Source organism: Equus przewalskii, unplaced genomic scaffold, assembly GCF_037783145.1.
Source record: "Equus przewalskii isolate Varuska unplaced genomic scaffold, EquPr2 ChrUn-10, whole genome shotgun sequence".
NCBI lineage: Eukaryota > Metazoa > Chordata > Mammalia > Perissodactyla > Equidae > Equus > Equus przewalskii.
Window position 1 is genome coordinate 98,353 of NW_027228747.1, and position 14,282 is coordinate 112,634.

General features: G+C 37.5%; 1 protein-coding gene across 4 annotated transcripts in view; it reads left to right on the forward strand.

The window, feature by feature from the left end:
* The window catches only part of LOC103552840 (histone-lysine N-methyltransferase ASH1L-like), a 112,203-nt gene that overhangs the window by 88,902 nt on the left and 9,019 nt on the right, over window positions 1-14,282 (forward strand). For all 4 annotated transcript variants that reach the window (XM_070607343.1, XM_008523074.2, XM_070607344.1 and 1 more), the window contains 8 exons: window positions 5,359-5,467; window positions 6,126-6,290; window positions 6,449-6,543; window positions 8,494-8,651; window positions 9,863-10,015; window positions 11,861-11,915; window positions 11,998-12,130; window positions 13,189-13,437. In XM_070607343.1, coding sequence (XP_070463444.1) covers window positions 5,359-5,467; window positions 6,126-6,290; window positions 6,449-6,543; window positions 8,494-8,651; window positions 9,863-10,015; window positions 11,861-11,915; window positions 11,998-12,130; window positions 13,189-13,437 — 1,117 coding nt within the window. The remainder of the gene's footprint in view (window positions 1-5,358; window positions 5,468-6,125; window positions 6,291-6,448; window positions 6,544-8,493; window positions 8,652-9,862; window positions 10,016-11,860; window positions 11,916-11,997; window positions 12,131-13,188; window positions 13,438-14,282) is intronic.

Sequence of the window (14,282 nt, forward strand, 5' to 3'; positions counted from 1 at the left end):
TGGTAAATTTTGTGTGTATTTTAACAGAATTTTAAAAAAGATAATAGTATAATATGAACAAAATATTCATTTTTGTAATTTTCTTTTAATTTAGGTATTATTCAGGTACAGAAATACATATCTTAAATGTAAATTTCCATCCATTTTTACAAATGTATAAATCCATATAACCCACACCTCTCAAAAAATATAGAAAATTTCCATCATTTCAGAAAGTTCCTTTCTGCCTCTTCAATCTCCCCACCTCAAAAGCAAGCAGTGGAGGCCAGCCCGGTGGCATAGCACGTTATGCTTCGGTGGCCCAGGGCTCGCTGGTTTAGATCCCAGGTGCAGACGTGGCACCGCTTGGCAAGCCATACTGTGGTAGGCGTCCCACGTATAAAGTAGAGGAAGATGGGTACGGATGTTAGCTCAGGGCCAGTCTTCCTCAGCAGAAAGAGGAGGATTGGCAGCAGTTAGCTCAGGGCTAATCTTCCTCAAAAAAAAAAAAAGCCATGATGTGATTTCTGTCACTACAGATTAGTTTCGCCTATTGTAGAATATCACCCTATATATACTCTTTTGTGTCTGGCTTCTTTCACTTACAATAATGTTTTTGCTTTTTATCACTGTTGTTGAGTGCATCAGTGGTTTATTGATTTTTATTGTGGATTAGTGTTCCTTTGTATGAATTCACTGGTTTGTTTATCCATTTTCCCAAACAACTTTCTTATGTTTGAAAAGTTAAATAAAATGAACAAATTCCATGAAAAATACAACTTACCAAAATGATACACGAAGAGATAGAAAATCTGGATGTCTACCAAAGAAACTGAATTTATAATTAAAACTTTCTGACAAAAGAAACTCCAGGCTCAGATGTCTTCACTGGTAATTCTTCCATATACTTAAGAACTAATAACTGTACCACCAATCTCATATAAACTCTTTCATTTTGTAAGGCTAGCATAACTTTCCTCTAAAACCTGACAGAAAAGAAAGAAGAAATATAGGCCAATATCTTCCATGAACATAGACACAAAATTCCTAAATAAAATATTAACAAGTCAGATTTGGCAATATATAAAATGGTTAATACATCATGACCATGGGGAGTTTATTCCAGGAATGAGGTTGGTTGAACATTCAAAAATCAATGTAATTGACTACATTAACAGAATAAAAGCAAAAAATCATATATCAATAGGGGCAGAAAAAGCATTTGACAAAATTCAACACTATTCATAATAAAAACTTTCAACAAACTAGGAATGAGAGAGAACTGGCTCAGTCTGCTAAAGGGAATCTATAAAAAACCTATAGGAATGTCCACTATTACCACTTCGAACTGGATGTCCTAACCAATGCCTTAGGAAAATTTAAAAATAAACTATCAAGATTAGACATGTGGGGCCGGCCCAGTGGCGCAGCGGTTAAGTTCGCACGTTGCGCTTCGGCGGCCCAGGGTTCTTCACCGATTCGGATCCTGGGTGCGGACATGGCACTGCTTGGCAAGCCATGCTGTGGTAGGCGTCCCACGTATAGAGTAGAGGAAGATGGGCACGGATGTTAGCTCAGGGCCAGTCTTCCTCAGCAAAAAGAGGAGGATTGGCGGCAGATGTTACCTCAGGGCTAATCTTTCTCCAAAAAGAAAAGGAATTAGACATGAAAAAACTAAATTAGCATTACTCACAGGTGATATGATTGTATACATGGAAATAAAAATCTACATACTGCCATAAATAAGTGAATTTAGCAAGATTGGTAGAAACAACATCAAAGTATAAAAGTCAGTATATTTAATGTATTTCAATATATTACCAACAACCAAGTAGAAAATGAAATTTAAAAGACAATTTACAATAGCTTCATAAAACATTTGTCACTTAGGAATAAATCTAATGAAAGTTTGTAGGACCTCTACACTGAAAACCACCAAACACTATTGGGAGAAAAGACATTCTAAATTAATGGAGAAATATGCCATGTTTATGGGTTGGAAATTTCAATATTTTTGAGATGTCACATCTTACCAAGTTGATCTGTAAATTCAAATTCAATCAAAATCCAATCTTTATGGAAATTGACAAGCTGATTCTAAAACATATATGTAATTGCAAAGGACCTAAAAAAGGCAAGATAATCTTGAAGAAGAATAAAACTTAAGGGCTTAAACTGCCAAATTTCAAGACTTATTATAGAGGTACACTAATTAAAACAGTAGGTATTTGCTTGGGATATGTTAATAGACAAATAGGATAGAATGGAGAGTCCTGGCAAAGACCTGTAAATGTTATGTCACCTGTTTTATGACAGAGGTTGCACTGCAAATTAGTGAGGAAAGGATGCATTTTGTAATAAGTCCATGAGTGCTGAGTCAGTTGTCTCCTACCTCAGTCCACACACAAAAGTTAATCTAAGATGGATCATAGACCTAAATAGCACAGTTGAGACAGTCAAGTTTCTAGAAGGAAAAGTGAGAGAATATTTTTATAGACCTCGGATACGTAAAGATATCTTAAATAGGACATAAATAACACACTGTAAACAACTTCTCTTCATCAAAAGATAACCTTAAAAGAGTGTAAAAGCAAGCAGTATGCTGGGTAGAAGATATTTGCAATGTGTTTATCTGATGAAGGACTTATTTCTGAATAAAATCCAGAATCTACAAATCAATAAGAAAAAGACAATCCAATTTTTTAAAAAGGTAAAAGACTAGGCATATCAAAAGAGAATATATAAATGGTCAATAAACATATAAAAAGGTGGCTAGTATCTTTAGTTATCAGAAGGAAATATTAATTAAACCAACTTGAAAGACCACTATATACCCTCCAAAATGTCTGCAATCAAGAAACAGCAGTTCAGGTGTTTGCGAGGCTGTAGCACAACATGAATGCTCTCAGATGGCGGTGGGAGAGTAAATTGGTATACCGCTTTCAAAAAATGTTTGCCAGTGCTTACTGAAGCTAAACATATCCAGTAACCCAGCAGCTCCACTCTTCAGTGTATCCCCAACAGAACTGAGTGTTTCTGTTCAAAAGACATGTGCAAGAATGTCCACAGAACTTTTTTTTAATAGCTAAAAACTGCAACAATCCACATGTTTATCAACTGTAGAATAGGAATATACATTGTACTATACTAATATAATGGACTGTTGCACAGCAGTGTAAAGATAAGTTGCAACTACAGTGTAATATTGAGTGAAAGCAGCTAGACACATAATTGTACATACATAGTATGTTCTGTATGATTCCATTTATTCGAAATTAACACAGAACTAATCTATTGTAATAGAGATCAGAATAGTAGAATAATGGCAGTCGTTTGTGGGGAGGGTACTGACTAGGAGAGAAAGGAGCTTTCTGGGAGCCTGCACAGGTGTATAGACACATAAAATTCAGCAAGCTATACACTTACTTAAGAGTTAGTATTCTAGGGGCTGGCCCCGTGGCCGAGTGGTTAAGTTCGCACGCTCCGCTGCAGGTGGCCCAGTGTTTCGTTGGTTCGAATCCTGGGCGCGGACATGGCACTGCTCATCAAACCACGCTGAGGCAGCGTCCCACATGCCACAACTAGAAGAACCCACAACAAAGAATATACAACTATGTACCGGGGGCTTTGGGGAGAAAAAGGAAAAAATAAAAATCTTTAAAAAAAGAAAAAAAAAGAGTTAGTATTCTATTCCATGTAAGTTACAGCCCCCCAAAAAAATTTTTTCATGCAATACAGTATACAGTCAAATTTTAAATGTTATGATGTAGACCAGGGTTCAGCAAACTTTTGAGGGGTGGCTGTGTGCCAATAAAAATTTTACGAAGACATGGGAGGGTTGTCTGCCATAGTTTGCCACCCTCTGGTATAGACTAAAAATGCTTTCTAAATTGAGAAAAACGAGTACCAAAAACTGAGGATGTTAGTGAAATTTACATTTGGTAGGATAATATCCAAGCTAAACCTTGGTATGTTCCAAATTGATGGAGGCAAGAAGGAAAAGAAGAGAAGCTGTGGAATCCAGCAGCCCATTTAATGCCCTGGGTTTGAGTATAACTTAATTGCTATATATATGACCATGAGCAAACTCTCTAAGCCACAAATAGACCTTATATGTAAAATAGAGATCATAACACCTATCTCATAGGGTTGTTCTGAGGATTAATGAGATAACCTATTACCAGTATGTGATAGTGGTTAATATTTTGAAGCCAGACTGCCTTGATTTGAAACTTGATTCCCCTAGTTATTAGCTGTATGACTTTGGACAAGTTGTTTTCCCTCTCTGTGTCTCAGCTTTCTCATTTAGAAAATGAAGGTTATAATATTACCTAAAAATAGTATCTTTTTTTTTTTCTGCTGAAGAAGATTGACCCTGAGCTAACACCTGTTGCCAGTCTTCCTCTTTTTGCTTGAGGAAGGTTTGCCCTGAGCTAACATCTGTTCCAATCTTCCTGTTTTGTATGTGGGTTGCTGCCACAAGTGGTGTAGGTCCGCGCCCAGGAACCAAACCCCAGCTGCCATAGTGGAGCACACCAGACTTAACCACCAGGCCATGGCTCCAGCCTCAAAATAGTACCTTTAATGCAGTTACAGGATTAAATGGTTTAATACAACAAAATGCTATAATTAATCTAACAAGCATCCAATAAATGTTAGCTATGATTATTTTATTATATAAAGCATCTAGAAGAGTGCATAATTAATAACCATGAATTATTAATCATTAATAATTTACATGAAATAGAACAAAAGAGGGACCAGCCCTGTGGCCAAGTGGTTAAGTTAGTGAGCTCCACTTCAGTGACACAGGGTTTCATCAGTTTAGATCCTGGGCCGGACATGGCACTGCTCATCAAGCCATGCTGACGCCGCGTCCCGTAAAGCACAACCAGAGCCACTCACAACTAGAATCTACAACTGTGTACTGTGGGGATGAAGAAGAAGAAAAAAGAAGATTGGCAACAGATGTTAGCTCAGGTGCCAATCTTAAAAAAAAAATAGAACAAAAGAGATATTCGTGTACAATCGAGAAAGATGGAGATCAGTTGGAACTAGAAGATTTTTGTAGGTAAGCTATAGGAAGTAATTTTCATTTATTTAATAAGTAGACTAAAGCCATATTTTAGAGGGACTTTGAATAGCAAACAGGGAAAGTTAAGACCTATTCTACTGACAACATAGAGCATGCTTTCCAGAAAACTGATTTAGGACAATTAGTCTGGCAGTATTATACAGGCTGGATAGAATAGAAGACAGATTAAAAGTGAAGATACTGACCAGGAATTGGATACAGAAACAAAGGCAAATTTGTAATCAGTGTACCAATTTTTCTAGTTTTCAGAATCTCTGCCTTTAACTCTGCTTCTTTCTCTATAGGTCTGTTAATGGAGTGTACCGGATTGGACTATATGCTCTTAAAGATATGCCAGCTGGTACCGAACTCACTTACGATTACAACTTTCATTCCTTTAATGTTGAAAAACAGGTAAGAATAATAAGTCCAAGAGGGAGGTTGAACTTTGTCACAGTGCTCTGTGTAACATGGGCCTTCAGTAAACGTTACTGATTTGTAGCCATTGAGAAGTGCATTGGAAAATACAGTTTTTCACTCTTTACTCCACTTATCTAAGATACATAGGTCTCGGTCGGCTATTCTTTCAGAACTCTGTAGAAAGAGATTGCCAAATCATTTTTGGTCTCCAGTCAGTTCTTAACTTTTCTGATGAAGAAGTTTTCCCAACGTTTAATCTTTCCTTTCTGCTACAGTGGAAACTCATTTGTATTTATTTTTTCTCAGTCAGTTATTTTCCTCTATATGAAAATTTCTTGATTCGAACTTGTTGAGTGTCCAGAGGTTCAGTCATCCTATTTGAACTTGTAAATAAGACTGCAGGCTATGGGTGCCGGCCCCGTGGTCGAGTGGTTAAGTTCACGCACTCCGCTGCAGGCGGCCCAGTGTTTCATCAGTTCGAATCCTGGGCGCGGACATGGCACTGCTCATCGAGCCACGCTGAGGCGGCATCCCACATGCCACAACTAGAAGGACCCACAACTGAGAATATACAACTGTGTAGCACGGGGCTTTGGGGAGAAAAAAGGAAAAAGACTGCAGGCTAAAAGCATTATTCTCTTTCCCTTCAAAGCAACTGTGCAAGTGTGGCTTTGAGAAGTGTCGAGGAATCATTGGAGGCAAGAGTCAACGCATGAATGGACTCACCAGTAGCAAAAGCAGCCAGCCTGTGGCCACACACAAAAAGTCTGGACGGTCAAAAGAGAAGAGGAAGTCTAAGCACAAGCTGAAGAAAAGGGTGAATAATGATCTCATGGCTTTCCCCAAACAGCTGCTGAGAGGCAATTACTGAAATGAGGGAAATAAGGGTGACATCTTTAGAGTGGTTTTAATATTCTTCAGGGTGATTTCTGATTGGTCTTTTTTTTCCTGCAATCTGATCTGTCTGTTTTTCAGAGAGGCCATCTCTCTGAGGAACCCAGTGAAAACATCAACACTCCAACAAGATTGACACCCCAGTTGCAAATGAAGCCGATGTCCAATCGAGAGAGGTAAAAAGGGGGTTTTATTACCTGAGCTCTTTAAATTATGTGCTTTGCTTGTCAGTTTAAAAATTATTAAACATCTGTGGAGTTGAGCCACTTATTTTGTGCAGGAGGTCTTCAACCAGGGACTCAGGGGATCTGTGAACTTGGATGGGAGAAAAAATTATGTGTTTATTTTCCCTAATTTATAACTGAAATTTAGCATTTCCTTCAAATGTGACTATAGGCAAAAAAAAATGTTCGTGAGCATATGTGTAGTATTTACAGTTTCCATGACTTTGTCCCCAATACTCACATTTTTATATTATATTTCAGTGTTATAAATATCATTTACACTCATCTCTACCTCAAAATTATTATGGCTATTAAACCCATCTCTAGATCTTGTCATGTGTTGAAAATTGTGTTTATTTCTACATCACAATTTCAGGGTATTTTTTAATATTTAGGAAAGTGTATTTCAGTATATTTAGTTTCCTTTTAATCTTATATATTAAAAATTACTTAAAATTTTTAATTAATTTAAGAATTTTAAAATACTTTTAAGACATTGTTCAGAGAAGAGTTACATGGGCTTCACCAGACTGCCAACAGAATCCATGGCACTAAAAGGTTAAGAATCCCTGCTTTGTTGATGTATTAACAGCAATAAAAAGGATCTTTAGTGGTCATTTTTGGTCTTCCCTATACTCAGGTAAGATTTGTCCATCAGAAGCAAGCAAAGTAAATATCTATGTCCTATTTTTCAAATCGTCTTGGGACATATTCTACATCTTCCCTGACTGTACATTCTAGTATTTTAGAAATCTTCATCCTCAGGGCTGGCCCTGTGGCCAAATGGTTAAGTTCTCACACTCTGCTTCAGTGGCCCAGAGTTTCACTGGTTTGGATCCTTGTTGTGGACCCAGTACCACTCATCAAGCCATGCTGAGGCACCGTCCCATATAGCAGAATCAGAAGGACCTACAACCAGAATGTACAACTATGTACTGGGGGGCTTTGGGGAGAAGAATGAAAAAAATAAATAAAAGAATATTGGCAACAGATGTTAGTTCAGGTGCCAATCTTCAAAAAAAAAAAAGAAATCTTCATCCTCATTTATAACTTTACTGTAATTTTAGCCCCTTTCATCCTGTTTCACTTTAAGTCATAGAAATTTTAAACATTGGTAAAACAGAGATGATCTAGTCCAGTGGTTTTCTAGTTGGCTGTGTATTAGCCTAGGGAGCTTTTAAAAGTTCGTGATGCCCAGGCCACAGCTCAGACCCCTTAAACCAGGATTTTCAGAGGTGGAACTCAGGCATCAATAGTTTATAAAGTTCCCCAGGTGATTTCAGTGTGCAGCCAAAGTCGGGAATTATAAAATGAATCTCCAATTCCTGATGCCCATGGTTTGAGACTTACTCAAGATCACATCTGTTTGTATATGTACTAGGGTGAAAATCAGATTATGGAATCATCAGAATCGTGTAGGGTCACTCTAGATGCACATAACTCATTTAAGTTTAGAGATCCATGTGGAGACACTGCACCTAATGTAGTGTGCCCAGTGTATATCCATCTTAAATATCTTTGCCTTCATCTGCCAGTCCAGTTCTTCTTGTTATAGCTGATCCTAAGCCCATACTTCATCTTGGCAACTTCCTTTACAATTTGTACAAATACTCCATAAAGCTCTGCCTTCAATTCAGGCTGCTTCAATTACCAAAATTTTTGCAGATTTTAGATGCTGTTTGCCAGATATTTGTAAATAATATAAGGACGTGTTCTTTGTTATGTGAAAAAAAATCAGGATGCAAAACTGAATGTTTCCCCATATATAATTCTCTTTACAATGGCTGAATTCACTGATAAGTATTCATTTATGTCATCTTAACAATGGCTGACATAAAGTAGACATGTAATAAATGCTTATTGAATTAATAAATAAAGGAACTCCTTCTTCCTTCCTTTCAGGAACTTTGTATTAAAGCATCATGTGTTCCTGGTCCGAAACTGGGAGAAGATTCGGCAGAAACAGGAAGAAGTAAAGCACACCAGTGATAATATTCACTCAGCATCATTATATACCCGCTGGAATGGCATCTGCCGAGATGATGGGAACATCAAGTCTGGTAAGGCCTGAGAAACGATCCTATTAATTCCATAAGATTGTCTCCAAAGTGATTATTTTAGTTACTTTCAGTCTATTCAAAGATTCCTTCTAGTCTGAACCAAAAAAGTTAAGATCCAGACATACAAGCATCAATCAGCGATAACCTATCCATCCCAGCTCTTCAGCTTCTTTGCCTCTCCTCTAGGGAGTCAGAAGAAACCCCTTCCATCAGCCTCCCAAACATTACCTACAGCGAAAATCACTAGACGTGAGCTAGGTAGTGGATCCTCTGTGTTCCTTCCTACCTGGAAAGAAACTTGCAGACGGGGTAAATAGTTATGCCAAATGCAGGGGAAAATGACACCAGTGTTCATTTGAAGACTTCTTTTGCCCACATTCACATCAGTGTTATACACACACCCCTTCAGATTTCCTTTTTCTAACCTTCATAAGTAAATAATGTAACAGCACTCCTGAGTTCAGATCTTTTATCCAGAACAGACTGAAGCAGAGAAACCAGCATGTCCAAGCATCTTTTCTAACTGAAAATAATGTGTTCAAAAGTTCACACTCTCTTTTATTCTTTTCCTCAAAAAATAGGATCATTCTGCGTTGTGTATGAGGGAATATGCTGAGTGAGAACTAGATCGATTTCAAAGTTTGTCCAGAATCTTATATCCTCTCAGTGATTTGATTGGCATAAATTCTCTGAACTTACATCTCTTTGAGGTCAAATCTTCTGGTAATAATAATTATTATTTCTTGAGTCTTTATTGTGGTCAAACACTGAGCATTGGATAAATACATTAAGCATTATCTTATTTAATCTGCACAATTACCTCATGGGGGAACTACTACTACTAATCCTATTTTACAATTGAGAAGCTGAGACACAGAGAGTTTAAGTAACTTGCCCAAGATCATACATCTCATTAGTGCAGGCAAAATTCAAATGCAGACAGACTCGTTTTGAAGCCCAAATTTGCAACTACTATAATGTATAGTACTTTGCCACTAAGATAAGGAAACTCTAACTTCCAGCATTTGTCTCTCTGGTAAACTCTAGTGTTTCCTGATTTTTCTTTAAGGAGGAGAGAAAGAACTCCATGACCACTAATCCACTTAAATCATTTCAAAGAAAATAGAGCAAATGGCAGGAATCCACTGGGGAAGAGAAAGCCACATAGAACTCTTCTTTTTCTGAAACTAATTTTCACTTTATCCTTCCAGACGTCTTCATGACCCAGTTCTCTGCCCTGCAGACGGCTCGGTCTGTACGAACAAGACGGTTGGCAGCTGCAGAGGAAAACATTGAAGTGGCTCGGGCAGCCCGCCTAGCCCAGATCTTCAAAGAGATCTGTGATGGTATCATCTCTTATAAAGGTAACCATATCCACCCCAAATTCATTCTCCTTAGCCTTTTAGAAAAATTATATCACTTTGCCTCACCTGAGACATCCAAGACCAAGTGACAGTTTAAGATTAGGAATTTGGGAGGTTTACTTAGTTCTTCCTTTTGTCAGAGTAAAGAATTATAGGACTGATTGTAGTCTTGGGGGATTATTGTTTTTAAATCTCTTGATATTATGTCAGTTTTTTTGTATTTATTAGAATTTTACTATAGTTAAGTACTGTATTTAGAAATCACATTTTTTTGCTATAGGATAGAAAGAAGCAGGTCTCTGTCTTAGATATAATTTTCCTGAATGAGGCAGTGAATTAGCAATTTAAGAAAAAAGTATTATTGGGGGCTGGCCCCATGGCATAGTAGTTGAGTTCGGCACACTCCACTTTGGTGGCCCGGGTTCGCGGGTTTGGAACCCAGGTATGAACCTACACCTGCTCATCAGCCGTGCTGTGACAGGCAACCCACATATAAAATGAAGCAAGATTGGCACAGATGTTAGCTCAGGGCTAATCTTCCTCAGCAAAAAAAGGAAAGAAAGAAAAAAGTATTATGAACATATGACTTCCGTAGTTCTTTTTTGATTGACAGATATCTTTGAGAGTCTAATCAAAGCTGTGGACTCTTTCCCCAGAAAAATGTGTATACAAAATTTTGCATATATTTTGAAGGGTTCACAGGCCCTAACCTCTGCATTAAGGAAAAAGACATAAAGCTGCAAGAAAATTACTTTAAAAGTGTTTTTGTGCAAACGCCTTTACCCCACTCCTTTCCTCTTCCAAGATACGTGTTTTGGATGTGTGTTGGGGGTAAGGATGGGGAAGGAGAGAGTTTTTAATTTGGGGTAGGTAGTTCGGTAATGTACATGACTTTTTCTGACCAGGAAATTTGGAGATATTTAAAATGAGAGATTTTAACATATAATTTCAGCTTTTTGCCATCAACTTTGGCTTGTCCCCCTTCCTTTCCCTAAATTCTGAGAAATTTGGGTTTCTTTCTCTGTTTGCTATTTATCTTTGTACTTTAGTGGCTTTTTGCCATTTTGTTAACCTAAGGAGATAGAGAAGGAAGGGGAGACCAGCCTGTCCTAAGTAGTAAAGTTTTGTGGCACCTATTGCCTTTACATTCCCAAAAGATCACACTCTGCATTCTCAACCATCCCCATCTGATCTAATTTGAAATTGCAGTAGATGTATCTGCATGTCACTACATTCTGGGCATGAAACAACAGACTTTCTTCTCTCTCTGTAGTAAGTTACTAGAAAGTAAGTAAAGTAGCAAGTAAGAAGTATCCCCACAGCATGAATTCTACTTTCATGGCACAAAGTAACTGTTACAAGAAAATAGATTCCAGAAAATATTTACAACACTAAATCATTATTATCTGGAATGTAATTGAATCCAAACCAAGAGTAATATTAACTATGGGCCATTAATGAGAACTAGAAAACATTTTTTGGATGAGATGATCTTTGCTGTAGTAATATTTGTTGAGCAGGAATTTGCCCTAAGCAGCCTAGCCACCTCAATAAGTTCCTCTCTCTGATTCCTTGTAGAAAGTTCTCATATTCAACTAACATTGTGTTCCATTTCAAACATATATATCTTTCATAGTGTAGGTAATCTGAAAGTATCTTCTGATCCCTGCCTTTAACTACCCACATTTCTGAAAAGTCCTTGCATTTTTCACAGGCCTCAAAAAAAAACTTAGATTTTTTTTTTCTAACTTTTAATTTTGAGGGTTCTACTTTTTCAGTTAGGAGTTAATATTTGCCTCTGTTGCATCTTATTGCCCTTTTAGTAAACCTTTCGTTCTTTCGCAGATTCTTCCCAACAAGCACTGGCAGCACCACTTTTGAACCTCCCCCCAAAGAAAAAGTAAGTTCACATAGGTGGGAATCATCTGAGCTTTAGAAAAGTACTAAATGTACCAGACTGACACCCTGGCTTTATGTTGCAGGAATGCTGATTATTATGAGAAGATCTCTGATCCCCTAGATCTCGTCACCATAGAGAAGCAGATCCTCACTGGTTACTATAAGACAGTGGAGGCTTTCGATGCTGACATGCTCAAGGTCTTTCGGAATGCTGAGGTATTTTTCACTGACTTCAAACACAAATTTAAGAAGTTTGTTCTGAAGAGAACTATTCTAGAAGTTTAAGATTTTTGTCCTCTTCTCCTATCAACCTTCGTATTTCTGGCTAAGAAAGGCAACAATTTTTATTGAGTACCCTTAGGGTAAGGGTTACAGTATACTAAATATTGTACCATCTTGTATAATGAAGACATTGATGTGACTGGAATGGAAGGTTAAATCATATTCCCAAAGAAGCAATTTTTGTAAAAACCTAATTTAATATTGAACATTTAGATTTACATAATACAGACATTTTACTACATTTAAGTCATATCTGTAGTTTCTTTCCTCTAGACAATAAGTCCATATGAAATACATGTAGGTAAATAGTTAGAAATATACCTTAAGGATGTAGTTCAGAGGTATTACACTAATGGGTTGTAGTATAGGTAAAGCTCATTGGAGAGAAGGTGGCCTTGAACTGATTTAAAGGAGAGGATGGAATGTTATATGGTGCCTAGAAGAGAGGTGATTATTCGGTGATTTTGAAATACCTTGGAGAGGCGTTTGAAGGACAAAAGAGGCTACCAGATGAAGGAAGAATTTAGGTTGAAGACAGAAGAAATGAGAGAAACACAGACAAGTGGGAGAAGAATTAGAGCAAACTTGAATTATAACATTCTTTGTACTGAAATCCAGCTTCCATATATATTTAAAACTTTTAGCTCTGTCCCTAATACCTGCAAGACAAAGGTAAATGGAGAGCTTCTCCACAACATTGTGCTTGTAATATTAATTCTTATTCCATGGTCACTTTGCATTTGATCTAGTGGACAGTATATCCTGTGACAGGGATTGAATAACAGAACAAATAGAGCAAATGGAAAAATTACCATGCAGATTCTAATTTTAATTCATTTTAGTTCATTTTCAGTTGTTTTGGCACTGTATTTGATGGTATTGAGAATCTGTTAACCATAATGGGAAGATAAAGAAAATCCTGCTATCTCTTCAGGTATATTTTTAAGCCATACTGAGAAAACCAAATGATTTCTTTCTTCTGCTTTCTTCAGAAGTACTACGGGCGTAAATCCCCAATTGGGAGAGATGTTTGCCGCCTACGAAAGGCCTATTACAATGCCCGGCACGAGGCATCAGCCCAAATTGATGAGATTGTGGGAGAGACAGCAAGTGAGGCAGACAGCAGTGAGACCTCAGTCTCTGAGAAGGAGAATGGGCATGAGAAGGACGATGATGTCATCCGCTGTATCTGTGGCCTCTACAAGGATGAAGGCCTCATGATCCAGTGTGACAAGTGCATGGTGAGGGTCAGGAGATGAAGCCGATGCCTAGTCCTGATGAACATGGTGACCATATTCATGAAGCAGCCCATGTCTCTTTTGGCTTCGCTTAATGGCTTTTTATGAGTTTTAACGTTGCCTTGGTTTCTCTTATCCTTCACTGTTCACCATACTGTCTTTCTTGTTTTTTATATCTGTTTCATTTTCTCTTTCCTTTCTTTTTCTATCTCCCATTCTTTTTGCCCACTTTCCACTGCATACCTCTTAAGTAATCTGGATCAAGAAGAATGATAATGTTTAGGATAGTGCTTTATCGTGAAAAACATTAGAGGTACTATAATCTATGTAGCATTAATACAGATGAAATGCAATGTTCAGAGCTCCTAATGAAGGAGTCAAGACCTGCATTTAAGCCCTAATATCCCCATTTGATACATCTGAACTTGTTACTTTATATAGAAAGTAGAGATATGAGTAACACATAGGATTGCTGGGAGGATATAATTAGATAAGGGAAATAAAAACATTTTGTAACTGTAAAGCCTTTCACAATAGTTCTATCATTGATGTATGTCACTTAGCAAGTAATAGCTACTATATACATTTATCTTCCTATTCTCTATCTCCCCATTTTATTTGCCCAGATCTATGTATTATGAACCAGTCTATATACTTGTGTTTAAACAAGTCCTTATTCTTTTTTCCCCCTGTTTTACCATGTAGCTCTAATTTCTCACTCACCCATTTATCCGTTAGTTCCTGTTTCCTTTACCCTGTCCTATTGCTAATTGTTTTTATTCTTAGCCCTCAGGGCTTGTCTCAGTAAATCTAAGCAGTGCCCCCCCCCGCCACACACACACACACAC